A 17,820-nucleotide genomic window follows, 5' to 3' on the forward strand; every position below is an offset into this window, starting at 1 on the left:
GATGACTGAACCCTGGCTTGAGATGTGTTCAGACAGCTGAATGCAAGCTCCAGACCCTCCAGACTTGAGGTCCACTCTAACATCAGTGGCTCTCTTCTCACTCTGTTATGTCCCTAGCCTTTTCTCTTCTCCTCCTCCTGTTTTAGTTTGTGCTTTCTTGAGTTTTTGTTATTTTATATTTTGAAGGCCACCTCTGATTCTCCCCTGAACAAGGCAGGGAATAAATAAGTTTTTCATGGATTTCACTCCTAACAATCAATGCCCCAATCCTGGTTTTCCACAACAGTCAAATAAATTGAGAACTTTAAAATAGTTTATTTAATATTTATAATGATAGATTTTTTTCACCAGAAAGATATTTAACCTTGTAGTAAATGATTAAATAAAACTCATACACATGATTAAACTTTATATAATACATGATTAAATAGCCAAGTCACAATAAATTATATATATAACAATGTTGAATTAAAATTGTATATGTGGTACACTATGGAAAAGTAATTAAAGTTGCATTAATGTTCAGTTTTTAACAGTTCATACTTAAAGAAAAACATGGCTAAGGACAATAGGCAAAAGAAAATCAATCCTATTTTCTATCCCATTTGTTTTAACTTTATATGAGTGTTCTATTTAAACAGGATCTTAAAAAGAAACACACAAAAATACTCTGATTCAAGCTAAGGAACATTTACTTAGGGAAGTATGCTTTTCAGACATGATTTTTACAGCAACTTTTTACAAATTAATTTTGGATTGGCTCTGCAATATATCTAACTGTATGGATCCATTGACTTAAAACTAGATTGATCTATTAATCTAGATAAACACACACACATGCACACACACACACACGCACAACATGACATTCTGCCTGGCCTAAGTTAGAGAAAACAAATATCCTACATTAACTCATAAAAATGGAATCTGGAAAAAACGGTACTGATGAAGCTATTTGCAGGGCAGGAACAGAGACGCAGACGTAGAGAGTGGGCATGCGGACACAGAGGAGGAAGGGGAGCTCCGCGCAGACTGGGAGAGCAGCGCTGGTGTGTGTGCACTCCCGTGGGTAAAATAGGTAGCCAGCAGGAAGCTTCTGCACAGCACTAAGGGGCTCAGCTCGGTGCTCTGTGACGATTCACAGGGGTGGGGTGGTGGGAAAGCAAGGCTCAAGAAGAACGGAAAATATATACACATATACCTGATTCGCTTTGTTGTATAGCAGAAATTAACACAACATTGTAAACAATTATACTCCAATAAAAATTAAAAAAATGATTCTAATTAAGAGAGAAGGGACTAAGCTATGTGACTCATTCTAGCTCTAACTTTTATGATTTTGAAAACCATATAGACCGATAAAGTTTGTAGGAGCAGAGAATATTGATTGCATTTCTCCATTATAGCATTTAGCTTTGTTAAAAACCTTAGAACCTTTTTTTTCCCTAAGAATTTATGTGTATATGTACTTCCATGAGAAAATAAGAAATTGTGTTGTAAACCAAATAGAAACATTAACTCTTAAACAAATATGCTGTGCTTAGTCGTGTCTGACTCTTTGCGACCCCATGGACTGTAGCCCAACAGGATCCTCTGTCCCTGGGGATTCTCCAGGCAGGAATACTGGAGGGGAACTTTCTAACCCAGGAATTGAACCGGGGTCTCCTGCATTGCAGGCAGATTCTTTACCAGCTGAGCAACCCAGAAGCCCCAGGTATACCTGAGTTCAAATTCCAGCTCTACCACTTAAGGAGCTAGTTTCTGGACCTTGCTTCCTCTTTTTCTTCATCTGTAAAATGGGCATTTCAGCAGCATATACCCCTTTGTATTGTTGTAACAGTTACATGTAATTAATAAACCACTTAAAATAGTACTTAGCACATAAAAGTACTGGATAAGTGGTGCTGTTATTAATTTCTGTATTTTATTAATTTCTATATTTTTCTGTAATAATCAGTTAATATAAAAAGCTGTTGCAAGCTATCACCCCTGTCTTATGAAAAAAATATCCTTACATGCGTGTACTGAGTTTTGTTTACCATTCCAGGGGTGCACAGAGCCCCTGAGACACATCTTGGGCACACACCACCCCTCTGCTCTGACTAGAATGCGTGCATCTCAGATGGGAATGATTCCTGCCCTACTGATGCACGGGAGCTTTATGGTCTCCATATTTTATATGAAGAATCTGCTTTTCACATAATTTAGGAAGTTCACTCATTGCTGATGAGGGAATGAAACTGGAACCTGAACCTAAAATGTTGGACTTTCAATGCAGTGTCATTCCAGGACGTCAGTCCAGTGCATGACGGGACCTGCCCTGCTGTCCTGCTCTTGGCTGGGTGTCCTCTTCTCGGTACTCCTGACTTCTGCTCCGCTTACAGCATCTCCAACACACAACATCACTTGAAGCCTGATCTGCAGCCACAGCAGTTCAGTTCAGTCGCTCAGTCGTGTCCGACTCTTTGCCACCCCAAGGACTGCAGCACACCAGGGGTCTCTGTCCATCACCAACTCCTGGAGCTTGCTCAAACTCATGTGCATTGAGTCGGTGATGCCATCCAACCATCTTATCCTCTGTCATCCCCTTTTCCTCCCTCCTTCAATCTCTTCCAGCATCAGGGTCTGTTCTAATGAGTCAGTACTTCGCACCCACATCAGTGAAATACATATGTGTACAGTGCTAGTGCTAAGTCACTTCAGTTGTGTCTGACTCTTTGTGATCCTATTGGCTGTAGCCCGCCAGGCTCCTCTGTCCCTCTGTCCATGGGATTCTGCAGGCAAGAATACTGGAGTGGGTTGCCATTTCTTTCTCGAGGGGATCTTCCTGACCCAGAGGTTGAACCCACATTTCCTGTGTCTCCTGCATTGGCAGGCAGGTTCTTTACCACTAATGCCACCTGGGAAGCCTGGAAGGCAAATATCAACCAAGGGTGTATATATGGCAAAGTAGATTCAGTTTAATATTTTCACTGCTGCTTCCTCAACACTTCATGCCCACTAGTTTGTTTTTATAATTGTGATACTCTGCTCTGCCTTTTGTTATTATACTAATAAAATATTTTGTCAGTATCACATATATTTTAAGAACTTAAATATTATTTTATAGCAGTGAATGCATTTAACTATCAATCCAGAATATCAGCATATGTAGATGAGCAATGAGACCAAATTTTATATTAGCATAAAGGATTATTTTTCTATTATCAGTTATAAATGGACATAATTATCTTAGAAGAACATTGGACTGCACAGATGTTTATTCTTCTGTATACACATGTGTGTTTTTCAAAATGCACACAACAAAGCTAAGACTTTCTTTTGGTGTGTTTTGTGGCAGATGGGGAAGATAATGCGTGGACCGTTCATGAAGTTTGTAGCGCACGCAGCCTCCTTCACCATTTTTCTGGGACTGCTAGTCATGAATGCAGCTGACAGATTCGAAGGCACCAAAATCCTTCCTAATGAAACCAGCACAGATCATGCAAAACAGCTGTTCAGGATGAAAACATCCTGCTTCTCGTGGATGGAGATGCTCATTATTTCCTGGGTAATAGGTAAAGACTGATTTTCTCTCATCATTTATTTGTGCAGCCGTAGCATACGACTGAATGACACCTGTTCCTTCACATGTCAGTTATATAAATGTATGCAGCATAATACAGTGCTCTGCACAACGTGATTTTGTGTTTTTAAAGTTCAGTTATCTAGGGTTCATTTTCAGTACCACAGTCCTCTCACATGCCACATGCTTTTTAGATTTCCAAGAAAAACCCAGAAAGAAAATGAACAGGATAGTATGAATCAAACCCTGCCAGTGATGAAAAACTGCTGTTCATGTTTTGGGACAGCTGTGACTTCAAGCTTAAAAATAACCATATGATTTTATATTGCACTGTAATAGGAATGGAAGGTCCTAGCCATTCACTTCTATTGAAGAACTGTTCAGATCATTTTACATCCATCACATTACACACTGTCTTTGTGCCTTAGTGGTCTGATCTATCATATAATAATAATGTCTACACTATGGCTCTAGGTCTCCCAGATGGGAAGTGAAACAGAGGGAATGCAGACTTAATTACTAGGCTGTCTTTAGAATCAGTCATCCATATTGCTTGACATTAAATATAATGCAAATGAAAGATATTTCAATTGGATACTTATAAATGAATAGACTCAGTTCAGTTCAGTTCAGTCGCTCAGTTGTGGCCGACTCTTTGTGACCCCATGAATCACAGCACGCCAGGCCTCCCTGTCCATCATCAACTCCCGGAGTTCACTCAAACTCATGTCCATCAAGTCGGTGATGCCATCCAGCCATCTCATTCTCTGTCATCCCCTTCTCCTCCCACCTCCAATCCCTCCCAGCATCAGAGTCTTTTCCAGTGAGTCAACTTGTCGCATGAGGTGGCCAAAGTATTGGAGTTTCAGCTTTAGCATCAGTCCTTCCAATGAACACCCAGGATTGATCTCCTTTAGAATGGACTGGCTGGATCTTCCTGCAGTCCAAGGGACTCTCAAGAGTCTTCTCCAACACCACAGTTCAAAAGCATCAATTCTTCAGTGATCAGCTTTCTTCACAATCCAACTCTCACATCCACACATGACCACTGGAAAAACCATAGCCTTGATTAGATGGACCTTGGTTGGCAAAGTAATGTCTCTGCTTTTTAATATGCTATCTAGGTTGGTCGTAACTTTCCTTCCAAGGAGTAAGCGTCTTTTAACTTCATGGCTGCAATAAGCATCCACAGTGATTTTGCAGCCCAAAAAGATAAAGTCTGACACTGTTTCCACTGTTTCCCCATCTATTTCCCATGAAGTGATGGGACCAGATGCCATGATCTTAGTGTTCTGAATGTTGAGCTTCAAGCCAACCTTTTCACTCTCCTCTTTCACTTTCTTCAAGAGGTTTTTGAGTTCCTTTTCACTTTCTGCCAGAAGGGTGGTGTCATCTGCATATCTGAGGTTATTGATATTTCTCCCGGCAATCTTGATTCCAGCTTATGCTTCTTCCAGCCCAGCATTCCTCATGATGTACTCTGCGTATAAGTTAAATAAGCAGGGTGACAATATACAGCCTTGACGTACTCCTTTTCCTATTTGGAACCAGTCTGTTGTTCCATGTCCAGTTCTAACTGTTGCTTCCTGACCTGCATACAGGTTTCTCAAGAGGCAGGTCAGGTGGTCTGGTATTCCCATCTCTTTCAGAATGTTCCACAGTTTATTGTGATCCACACAGTCAAAGGCTTTGGCATAGTCAATGAAGCAGAAATAGATGTTTTTCTGGAACTCTCTTGCTTTCTCCATGATCCAGCGGATGTTGGAAATTTGATCTGTGGTGCCTCTGCCTTTTCTAAAACCTGCTTGAACATCTGGAAGTTCACGGTTCACATACTGCTGAAGACTGGCTTGGAGAATTTTGAGCATGAATTTACTAGCCTGTGAGATGAGTGCAATTGTGCAGTAGTTTGAGCATTCTTTGGCATTGCCTTTCTTTGGGATTGGAATGAAGACTGACCTTTTCCAGTCCTGTGTCCACTGCTGAGTTTTCCATATTTGCTGGCATATTGAGTACAGCACTTTCACAGCATCATCTTTCAGGATTTGAAATAACTCAACTGGAATTCCATCACCTCCACTAGCTTTGTTCGTAGTGATGCTTTCTAAGGCCCACTTGAAGATAATGTGAATAAAATGTAGTCCTTAGAGTCAAGGAAGTTAAGTATGCTGGAGGTGGGCAGGCCGGTCAACAAGTAAATCAATAAAGAAAACTATGTGACAAATAATATTACTGAGGAGCTATTAGAGGGTTATGAACATACACAGATTGGGCACCTAAATCTGAGCGGGTGGGATATGGAGGGGGCAGAGAAGGTCTCCCTAGACAGTACATTCTATCTGAGACTTTGAAGATAAGGGCATGTTAATCCTACTGACTATTTATGGGGAGGAAGGAAGGACTGATGTTGAGGCTGAAGCTCCATCGGTTTGGCCACCTGATGCGAAGAGCTTCATTTGAAAGGACCCTGATGCTGGGAAAGATTGAAGGCAGGAGGAGAAGGGGACAACAGAGGATGAGATGGTTGGATGGCATTACCGACTCAGTGGACATGGGTTTGGGTGAACTCCGGGAGTTGGTGATGTACAGGGAGGCCTAGCATGCTGTGGTTCATGGGGTCACAAAGAGTCGGACACGACTGAGTGACTGGACTGAACTGAAGGACACTACGAGGCATGAATCAAAATGCTGAAGGCAAAGATGTGGAACTAGGTCCATACTTGGCACCTCATTTGCCAAGTCATGTGTTAGGCTCAGCTATAACGCGGGCTCATTTATGGATGTGAGAGAGGGGAGGAGACACGGCCAGAGGATGATTTTCAGCTATTGGTGCTGTTTCCTCACCTTTTATAAAACACAGTTGGCTGTGAGGTAGAGGGTGGCTTTGAGGGGGGTCAGGAGGCTGAGAAACAACTGAAGTGATCCGTGTGTGGAACGTGGGTCCAGAAGTCAGGGAGTGAGAAAAGGACTTGAGAGCTTTGTAAAAGATACTCTTCAAAAAACCTGGCAATGCATTGCACGTAGAAAGGAGAGCTGTGGGTTCTGCCTTGGGTTAAAGTGCTGACTGCAAGTCTCTGAGAGGAAGAACAGAGGGAAAGTAAGGATTGAGACCGGGAGAATGAAAAGCTGGTAAGGAAGTTTGCTTGAGATTGACTTTGCAGTGCCCATGGGATTTCCAGGTGAAGCTGTCTACTAAGTAATAGGAAATGCAACCCCACGGAGAAGCCAGACTGTGGACAAAGTTTCAGCTGTCTCCATAAGGTCCTGACTATGCAGGAAGTTTTGCAGGGTGGATATGTGGAGAAGGACGTGAGAAGAGAGCTCAAGGAATCTTTATCCAAAACCGTTGGCAGTCCGTAAGCTTGGTTCTCCCCCGGTGATCTGGAGAAGCATCTGTAGTCGATTTTATGTCATTTCTGTGGCAGGGGATATCTTCTTGCTTCCTCATTCTGGGGCTGATAGGATAATCAATTGAAACGTTATGAAGCACTATACAAATTACCGTATGAGCATTTTAAATGCAAAAGAGGTAATTGAACAGCATTGAGAGTTATTCAAAACTTCTGAATCACTTCATTTCCTGGTTATGTTCCAAGGAAAAATATAGTGTCTTAACATGTGAATTGCATCACTAAGGTAAACCTTTGATAAAGAAGAGTTTGATTATTCACTCTTTCTTTTCTAATTTAATTGGTTTGTCTTATGCTATAAAGCTCTAAGAAATATATTGCATCTCACTTTGAATATTTGATTTAAAATAAGAATGATCATTTGGACATTGACTTTATCTCAAGGTAAATGCCTATATGCCATCATATTTTGTGTGTTTTAGTATGTGTAACATATATAATATAGTACTTGGCACATTGGAAATGTTTAATAAATTTCAAATGGTTATGATTATTATTAAACTCTTCATTAAGAGTTCATATGTTTTATATGGAAGTGGTATTTCCTACTGAAAAGATATTAATCAAGATACGACTCTTTCATTCAAGGTTAAACTTTGAAAGCATTTAATTTTATGTAAGGGGATTAGATATAATGAATGTTCGTTTTATTCTTTTTCTATTTTAAACTTTTTATTTTGTATCGGGGCATAGCCAGTTAACAAGGTTGTGATAGTTTCAGGTAAACAGTAAAAGGACTCAGCCATACATACATGTGTATCCGTGTTCATCTTATTCTTTATCAAACATAATTTACTCTTCTCATACTAGTATTTTAATATAAGCATTAGAAGCTTTTCCTTTTTCACTTGGAAACCTAAACCAAGAATGTTAACTTTTAATTTTATGAATAAAAGCATTTTCCTTCGAATGACTGGCCCAGTAACCTTTATATTTGAGATTCAGAGATGACCTCAGTGTTCATTTAAAGGGAAAACAATGAACAGCTCAGAATGGACAACTGTACTTTGTAGCGTGTGTTAGACTCCTGGTTCAGTTTCTAACACTGATATTTATTTTTCTTCTTGAATTTTCCTGAAAGTTGTGGTACCTTCTGGAAATAATCATTAAGTGGCCTACTTAGGTCTGATGCTCGCTGATTTGAAGGAAAAGACTGACATTATTGGTCACAGAAAACAAATTGATAAAATTTTTACTGAAAAGTTGAAAAGCTGAACGATGGAATTTGCATTGCAGGAGATCGTGACAAGACAAGAGTGGTGAGCTCAAAGCAAGGAGAAACGAGAAGGGTAGCAGGAATACAGGGAGGGGGAGACGTGCTTGGTGACACTTCACAGGAAAAGGTCTTAAGCAGCAGTTTTAGCCTAATGTCCAGTGTGAGCGCCGAGGAAGGAAATGCAATGCAGGATTGACTCTTCAACAGGAGGGAAGGACTGCAGGCAAGGGCTGTAATGACATCCCTGAGCCACACTCTGTCTAGACCACAGCTGCAGGCAACTGGCAAAATAGGGAGCATTCCAAGTGGAAAGCCATCAGAAAAGCGAGTGGCTTCTCAACAGAAAAGCCCTTGTTGGGACTGGAGAAACTTACTCTGGAGGGCGGGAGGTAGGGCAGAACCTAGGGATTGTTAAGCCTGAAATTTAGTTTTTTAGAGGGCCCCATTTAGAGAAAAAGAAGACAGAACAGAGACCTCGGAGGATCCTTGGCAAATAAGGTATCCTAGAGTTCACATTCAGAGAAGGCAATGGCAAGCCACTCCAGTACTCTTGCTTAGAAAATCCCATGGATGGAGGAGCCTGGTAGGCTGCAGTCCGTGGGGTCGCTAAGGGTCGGACACGACTGAGCGACTTCACTTTCACTTTTCACTTTCACACATTGGAGAAGGAAATGGCAACCCACTCCAGTGTTCTTGCCTGGAGAATCCCAGGGACTGGGGAGCCTGGTGGGCTTCCGTCTATGGGGTCACACAGAGTCGGACACGACTGAAGTGACTTAGCAGCAGCAGCAGCAGAGTTCACATTTCACTCACTTCATGGGAAACCCACCTCTGCTCTAGAAGAATAGATTTAATGAGTGCACAGGTGTTTTTGCTTTTTTAAAAATTTTGTTTTAAGAAATTTAAAGGTGGAGGGAGCAGATTCATTCTCTTGAGGGCAGAATTAGTACTAACAGGTTCACAGTGAAGGGATACTTCCTGCAAAGTCAACAATGGGATGAGCAGCCTTCAGTAGAAGTAACTCAGGACATATTCAAGCAGAAACTCCACCCTGTGGAGGAGTTCTCTGCTTGTGGAGAAACTGGACTAGATGGAGAATTTCGAACTATGCTTGGCAAGGCCTGGGTGTCCCCAGAAAATATAGAAATTCTTCATTCAAACAGAATGGTTTGCTGTATCTGTTTTATCTTTTAAGATTTGGGAAGATACCATTTTTTCCAAGAACTGTACCCGTAAAGAGAGAGAAGATGGAGGAGAAGTGGGAAGAAGAAGAGAAGCTTTGAAAACAGTTAGACTATATGAATTTAAAACCCTCAGTAATCTGTTTTTCAGCTACTCTAAACTACCCGTGTTTCCTATTGAGGAAGCTGGAGGGAACCCAGGGATAACATCCACACAAAGACTGCCCTCAGATTTTTTCACTCCTGCTTATAGTTTGTGTGTGTGTGTGCATGTGTGTGTGTGTGCAAGAGTGGACACATGCAGTGTTTCCTATTTTATTAATAAATTTGATCCACCAAAGTATATATGAATTCAATCCCAGCCTTCTCTAAATTTGGAATAATTTCAAAATAAGAAAGCATGTGATACATTGAATGCTGATTTTGAGAGAAGCACAGTTAAGTTGTTGGAAGGGGATTCCCAGGTGGTGCTAGTGGTAAAGAACCTGCCTGCCAATGCAGGAGACACGGGAGACACAAGTTCGATCCTTGGGTTGGGACAATCCCCTGGAGAAGGGCATGGCAATCCACTCCAGTATTCTTACCTGGAGAATCCCATGGACAGAAGAGCTTGGCAGTCTATAGCCTATGGGGTCGAAAAGAGTCAGATACAACTGAAGTGACTTAGCATGCACGTACAAGCTGTTAGAACAGAGAACATGGCTTTTTAAAACCCCTACAGGGCTCTGCAATGATTCACATAGGTTCTGTGATAAAGGTTCATGACAAATATGGGGATTTGGGGAAGGTGATTAGTGGCAGAAAGGGCTGAAGATTAATTTCAACTAGAGGACCATGGAGACTTCTTGGGAGGTAGAATTGAGGAATTGTTGGTGTTTAGGTTATGTTTCTCCAGATGGCTCTAGGAGGAGACAGGACATCAGAGATTAGGATATCTTAAAGATAATAGGGGTAAAGTTACTTCTTTTTAATAAAGAAAGAAAATATGTGCCAGACATAGAAAATCTGAAATAGTAACTTCTCAATTAGTTATTTTTTTCAAGTGCCAGACACTGTGCTATGCATTTTTCATATGTTATTTAAGTCATAACCATCCTATGAAGTACTACTATCATACATACTATCCTATGAAGTACAAACTACTATCATCCCCATTTTGCAAGCTGAGTTTTAGAACATTTCAGTAAGTTGCCAAAGATCGCACAGCTAACAAATGGATGACTGTGATTGTTCAGTCACCCAGCCATGTCCAACTCTTTGTGACCCCATGGACTGTAGCACTCCAGGCCTCCCTGTCCCTCACCATCTCCCAAAGTTTGTCCAAGTTTATGTTCATTGCATCAGTGATGCCGTGGTGTCTGATGCCTAAACCTGTGCTCCTAAGTAATACACTAAGTTATAGAGTGGATATGCAACATTATTAATAATTCCTCCATGAAGAAACTACTACTACTACTACTATGCTCCTGTAATTCCATCTAGTCTTTTACTATGCTGTTTTAAACACAATATCATAGAGTGTATAAAATGTTTACTTGGCATGCTTGAATGTTTATGACATAAACATTTCCCATTGTGTATTAGTCTAGGTCCTCCAAGAAGCATATGCAAAGACAGAATTTAACATGCAACAATTTTATTAAGGGAAATTCTACGTGAGAGAAATGGGAGGGAGCTGAAGAAACCTGCAAGGGCTGTAAGAGTGAGATGCAAGGTTGATGTTGAGGGCAGAAGAGAGGGAAGGAAGGTAGGACAGAAGCACCCTAGATCTCCATTCCGTCTAAAGAAAGTTTGACAAGTCTGTCAAGAGATCCTTGAGCCATTAGCCATCGGAGGAGTCCCATGACTCCCAAAAAGGGGTGCCCTCAGTCACTCATGAGGAGCAGCCCACAGGAGGCATGGCCTTAGGGCAAAAGCGTCTGTAGTCTTCAGAGCGCTGCAGCTTTGGCCCACGGCCAGTTGAATTCCTGTATTTGGAGGCCCATGGGGCACAGTCTTGTGGCCACTATTCCATGGTAATTAAAATATCATATGAAATGTCTACATAATAGTCTATTTGTGAAAGTCCCGTGATTACTTCAATTTTGAGGATGTTAATATCGGTGTGTTTGCATATTTTTTTTATTATAAAGTATCCTATAATGAACATCTTATGTACAGAATTAATGGATCAAATTATGTTTGCTGCTTGAATGCCCTTAATGAACTTTGTCAAATTGCTTTATGATAATACACTGATATTTTTGGACTATAGGATTTGTAGGGACAGGATAATTATGGCTGAATGGGTAAGATGAGGTCATATTTTGAAGGGTTTTGAATGTCAGCCTGAGACCTTTTAAATTTGTTTTGTTGAAAAACTAAGGCTGGAATGAAATTGGATTTTAACCCCTATTTTAACCTCTTTCCCATACAGGCATGATATGGGCTGAATGTAAAGAAATTTGGACTCAAGGCCCCAAGGAGTACTTGTTTGAGTTGTGGAATATGCTTGATTTTGGAATGCTGGCAATCTTTGCAGCATCATTCATTGCAAGATTCATGGCATTTTGGCATGCTTCCAAAGCCCAGAGCATCATTGATGCAAATGATACTTTAAAGGATTTGACAAAAGTCACACTGGGAGACAATGTGAAATACTACAATTTGGGTGAGTTTGCAGTACCCAGTCAATATGTTTGTAAAATGCAGAATTTATATGATATCATTTGTATGCAAAATCTTAAAAAAAAAAAATGGTACAAATGAGCCTATTTACCAAACAGAAATAGAGTCACAGATGTAGAAAACAAGCTTATGGTTACCAAGAGGGAAGGGAAGGTAGAGATAAACACAAGAGAGAGATTGGGATTGACACATACACACTACACTGTATAAAAGAGATAACTGGTAAGAACCTACTGTATAGCACAGGGAACTCTACTCAATACTCTGTAATGACCTATATGGGAAAAGAATCTAAAACAGAGTGGGTATATGTATAACTGAGTCTTGTTGCTATATAAAGCAGGAACTAACACAGCATTGTGAATCAACTATACTTTAATAAAAATTTATTTAAATTTTTTTTAGATAAATAAAATGATGAAAAAAAAAGGAATACATCAGTAGCAGTTTGGTTATTACTCAATTCTCATAAAATTATTGGTCAGTTTCCAGCTTCTTCAGATTATCTATATCTTTTATTATGATTTCTACTTCTTTCCTGATATTTCTTCTGGCCAGAAAACCTCTCAATCATAAGAATCATCTCCCTTTTTATCTCTGGTATTAATTGGCTAACTGCCAAACTTCATTGAGAATGCTGGTATTATGTAGTGGATTTATTTTTTTCTTCTTGTCTATTAAAAATAGTACACATTTAAGTACCATTTCTGTTTAAGGCATATAAACTATTTGAAAGCAAGGGAATCATCGAAGGCTCCCAATAAATAGAACCCCTTTTTCTCACCGAGACTTTGAACTAGTGCTGTGCTGTGCTTAGTTGCTCAGTCGTGTCCAACTTTTTGCGACCCATTGGAGTGTAGCCCATCAGGCTCTCTGTCATCATGGGATTTTTGAGGCAAGAATGTTGGAGTAGATTACCATTTCCTCCTCCAGTGGATCTTCCTGACCCATGGATAGAACCCACCTGCTGAGCCATTAAGGAAGCCTTTGAACTAGATGAGAAATAAAACAAAGCGCCAACATTAGGTCAAATCATCACCTTTAATACTGACAAAGTTTAGCGTGGATGATATAATTCTGAGTTTATTAGTCAACTGGCTTAGCAATACTGAACCCCAGGCTTAGGCAGATGTATTCTCCAATTTCCAGGCAGCCATGGACAGGGCAGTCATATCCAAAGAGGGGTATAGTAGCAGGTATCTGATCATGTGTGATTCCTCCATGGAAGATCAGAAGAAAATTCCCAAGATAAAGAGGGCAGAGCTGAGTCAAGTATGCTCAGTTTTCCACCCCAGTTTAGCAATCAGATAAGTCATTCTACCTCCCCAGAAGGAAAGTGACTAAGGAATATAAATAGGTTCAGTTATCTGCTTAGGGAAAATCTCTCCTTCTAGAAACCTAGCGTGGGAAAAAGGTTCTCTTTGATTACTTACTTCAAGTCTTCCTCTGATAAGACGTCAGTTAACATACAGTTGACATCTCTATGAGTTTTATTGGCTGTATCACATAGGGATTTCTTTTTTATTATTTCTCTTTAATATTTTAATACTTAACAATTTTTAGAGCATATGTATGGCTTTTATACAAGCATATATTGTACAGCACAGGGAATACAGCCATTATTTTATAAGAAAATTTTTAACATATGGAATTTTACAAGTCAAACTATTTATATACTGTACTTACATTCAAAGTGCTGTATAAAAAGAAACTGTTTTTATTACTTTATTGTTTCTAATTCTACTTCTCAGCAAATAAGCAAATACAAATTTATAATTATATTTTTCCTCTCTGTTACACATTGCTTTGCATTTTTCTTCATAATGGCTTCTTAATTAGATTTTTGATGTTCTGATGTAATAATGTCAGAAAAATTCATAAATGAATAATTACTACATTCGATGATAAAAATAGACTTGAATGACCAATATAAATTACCTTAGTAAGTTTAAATAACTACAAGTACTGCACAGGCCCCAAATTACTTTATAGTGTAATTATAGTTTAAGACTAAATAATGATATCATTTACTAGGGCCTTATTTTCTTTTATTATAGTTTAAGATTAAATAGTAAATGCTACTATTTAGCTAGTGCCAAGCACTTTCTAAACACTGAATGTATGTTGACTTACTAAATTCTCACAACAGATGATAGAGTGGAAGCAGTATGTCATTTTTAAAGATGGGAAATTAAAACTATTAATAAGATAAATAATTTGTGCTAGTTCTTCTAGTTGATTTTAGATAGATAGATGCATGCAAGAATGTGTGGTAAGTCGCTTGAATGGTGTCCAACTCTCAGCGACCCTACAGACTATAGCCCACCACTCTCCTGTCCGTGGAGTTCTCTAGGCAAGAATATTGGCATGGTTACATAAGCCAAGTGCATAGTTTGTACTCTCAACCATTATGCTATATCGTTATGGAAAACTGCCAGTAAACCAGGGGGTAATTTTCTTTGTAAATTCAGAAGCTCAAGTATACCTGACACTTAAAGAAGTTCCATCAGGAACTGGATTGCTAATGTAATTATATTTCTATCCCAGAAAAGAAGTTACCTAAGTAAAAAGTTTCCTTCTCCAGGAGTTATTCCTGACCCAGGGATCAAACCCAGGTGTCCTGCAATGCAAACAGATTCTTTACCATCTGAGCTACCAGGGACGCCCCAAGTAAAAAAATATAAACTCATCATAACTTTTGTCTTTCCTTCCTCCTAGCCAGGATAAAGTGGGACCCCTCTGATCCTCAAATTATATCTGAAGGTCTTTATGCAATTGCTGTAGTTTTAAGTTTCTCCAGAATAGCCTACATTTTACCAGCAAATGAAAGTTTTGGACCTCTGCAGATATCACTTGGAAGAACGGTAAAAGATATCTTCAAGTTCATGGTCATATTCATCATGGTGTTTGTGGCCTTTATGATTGGAATGTTCAACCTCTATTCCTACTATATTGGTGCGAAGCAAAACGAAGCCTTCACAACGTAGGTGTTTTTGGTTCTTTTAATCATGATGATTGTCGTTGAACTTCAGCCTAATAGTGTTCATATGCAACAGTGGGATAAATAATGTTTTAGTCGAGACTTTATTTCCAGCTACTCTTTAGCAGTATGAGAGAAGTTTGAAATGTGTTGTAAGAACTCGGCAATGTAGGCAACCTTTCTAATAGTAAGTAATAATAGTTAACAATTTTAGGGCCTGGAGCTACCTCACACACATCATCTGATTATTTCTGTTTCACACAAAAAGGAAATGAAGCTCAGGGAAGTTAAACAACATGCTGAGTGTCTCATAGCTGATAGTATGTAGAAAAGCCAGGACATAGTCCCGGGTCCACTGACCCTAGCATCTGTGCTTCTCACTGCTGTGTCCTGCTCAGTTCAGACTCCTGGGGCCCCAAGCGAATGGTTACTTCCTAAATCAGTCTGAGTTACCAGCAGCAACAAGGGTTTTAACTTATGTTCACCATGGACACACATGTTTTTTATAAAGTGTGTTTGGAATACATTACTCAAATATTAGGTATTCAGGTATACTTTGGCCACCTGATGCGAAGAGCCGACTCATTGGAAAAGACCTTGATGCTAGTAAAGACTGATGGCATCACTGACTCAATGGACATGCATTTGAGCAAACTCTGGGAGATAGTGAAGGACAGGGAAGCCTGGCACGCTACAGTCCATGGGGTCACAAAGAGTCGGACACGACCGAGCGACTGAAGAACAACGAAAAAATGTTAGTGAGAAGTACTGATCGAAGCATAACCTATTATGCATATTCCCATAAAGTTCAGTTTATCATATTTTCATATATTATCATTATCATATTTCCTTAAGACACCTTAAGACACTTACTATTATCTATTTACTGGATATTAGAAGTGTAGATGAGCAGGAAACACAAAAGGACTATAAAAGATTACATTATTTTTATTAAGTAATACATTTAATATTCCTTTTACCAAAACTATGGATTATTTAAATGTTACTGTCTGTGGTTTGAAGTTATGTTATCATTTATTGAGTACTTATTATGTGCCAGATAGTGAGTTATGTGCTTCATATGCAAAATATTCCCTTATCCTTGCAACAATCCTGGAAATAGTTATTGTACCCATTTTACAAAAAAGAAAACTGAGGCTCAGGGAAGTGAAGAATTTTATCATGACTATCTAATAATTTTCAGACATTAAATCAGCTTGCTCTTATTATGGTATCATTGTCATTTATTTGCATGCTTTATCATTTCCTTTATTTCCTTCTTTTTACTCAGAGTGGAAGAGAGTTTTAAGACACTGTTTTGGGCTATATTTGGACTTTCTGAAGTGAAATCAGTGGTCATCAACTATAATCACAAATTCATTGAAAACATCGGTTATGTTCTTTATGGAGTCTATAATGTTACGATGGTCATTGTTTTGCTAAATATGTTGATTGCAATGATCAACAGTTCATTCCAGGAGATTGAGGTATAATCTCTATACATCTGTATACTCTGTGGCATATGTTTTAACTATTCCAAGGATCAACTCAGCAATAGCGGGGACACTGTAGACTACTTTCTATCTGTTCTTCCCCTTTTCATATACTTCTTTATATACTTTATAGAAAATGTATACTGTTGATATTCTTTACATGGAGTAATCTAGAAAATCTTAATCCTTTGCTTCCAAGCACAACATCTATGGGTGTGGTGGGATAGTAAGGAATAAGGATGAGAAATGTTGTATGCTTTGGTATTATTATTTACAAATTCTTAGAAACACTATATCAGCATGAATTTATAGTTCATTCAAAAATTACTGCTTATGAATGCCACTATTCTCCAAATCTTGCTTTGAGTGATGTTCAAAATTGACCCTTACTCAAATTTAGAGTGATTTTTATTCCAGCAATCTTTTGGTCTGTGTCCCAAATTCATCAAAGCAGTGATCTGTTGCAAAATATGAGTGAATAATTTTTCATAGTGTTTTTCAGAATATAGGAAAATAGATTTATAACTTTCAGTGTATTTATAAATACATGCGAGTTTTGAGATCTGTAGATCTGTAAGACTGATAAAATTTTAAGTAAATTTTCCTAAACTGTCTTTCCTTAGTGTGTAAGTAGTACCTTAACATTTTTGAGAATATCTTGGGGTGGTGTTTGGGGTCTGAGATTGTTTTAGGTAACATTACTTCCATCTTCCATGTCAGAAGCATCCCAGTAATTCTGTTTGTGCATTTCCTTGCTGAACTGTCATATTCATTTGTATAGGATGATGCTGATGTGGAATGGAAATTCGCAAGGGCCAAACTTTGGTTTTCTTACTTTGAGGAGGGAAGAACTCTTCCTGTTCCCTTCAACCTGGTGCCAAGTCCAAAGTCTCTGTTTTATCTCTTATTGCGACTTAAAAAATGGATTTCTGAATTGTTCCAGGGCCATAAAAAAGGTTTCCAGGAGGATGCAGAAATGAACAAGGTGATTTGACTTAATAATTTGAAATTATGTTTTTAAATACTAAAACCATGATAAGCACTATACCACATCCCTTTATAAAGAAGCAGTTTGTGATGACATGCTCATCCATTCCCAAAATGTAGTCACTTAGCTCAGAGCAGTCCTTTGGCTTTTGTCTGTTTGTTAGGAGCACACTGGACATTTGTTACTAAAAATATAAGAAAAATCCATGAAATGTAGCTACAATAATGTGTCACATTATCCAGAATGGGTATTAAAAGGGAGAGCTATCCTGGGGCACATTTTCGCTGTTGTAGCTACATGTCCTTCCCTTCGCCTTCAAT

The 17,820-nt window shown here is 39.0% G+C and overlaps 1 protein-coding gene across 2 annotated transcripts in view; it reads left to right on the top strand.

Moving 5' to 3' along the window:
• TRPC6 (transient receptor potential cation channel subfamily C member 6) overlaps positions 1-17,820 on the top strand; it is a 172,060-nt gene that overhangs the window by 139,544 nt on the left and 14,696 nt on the right. For both annotated transcript variants that reach the window (XM_055422891.2, XM_055422892.2), the window contains exons 5-9: positions 3,341-3,557; positions 11,789-12,022; positions 14,758-15,022; positions 16,311-16,506; positions 17,294-17,497. In XM_055422891.2, coding sequence (XP_055278866.1) covers positions 3,341-3,557; positions 11,789-12,022; positions 14,758-15,022; positions 16,311-16,506; positions 17,294-17,497 — 1,116 coding nt within the window. The remainder of the gene's footprint in view (positions 1-3,340; positions 3,558-11,788; positions 12,023-14,757; positions 15,023-16,310; positions 16,507-17,293; positions 17,498-17,820) is intronic.

The sequence above is a fragment of the Moschus berezovskii genome, chromosome 14, assembly GCF_049115385.1.
Source record: "Moschus berezovskii isolate FMDL1 chromosome 14, NW_MosBer_1.0, whole genome shotgun sequence".
Taxonomy (NCBI): domain Eukaryota; kingdom Metazoa; phylum Chordata; class Mammalia; order Artiodactyla; family Moschidae; genus Moschus; species Moschus berezovskii.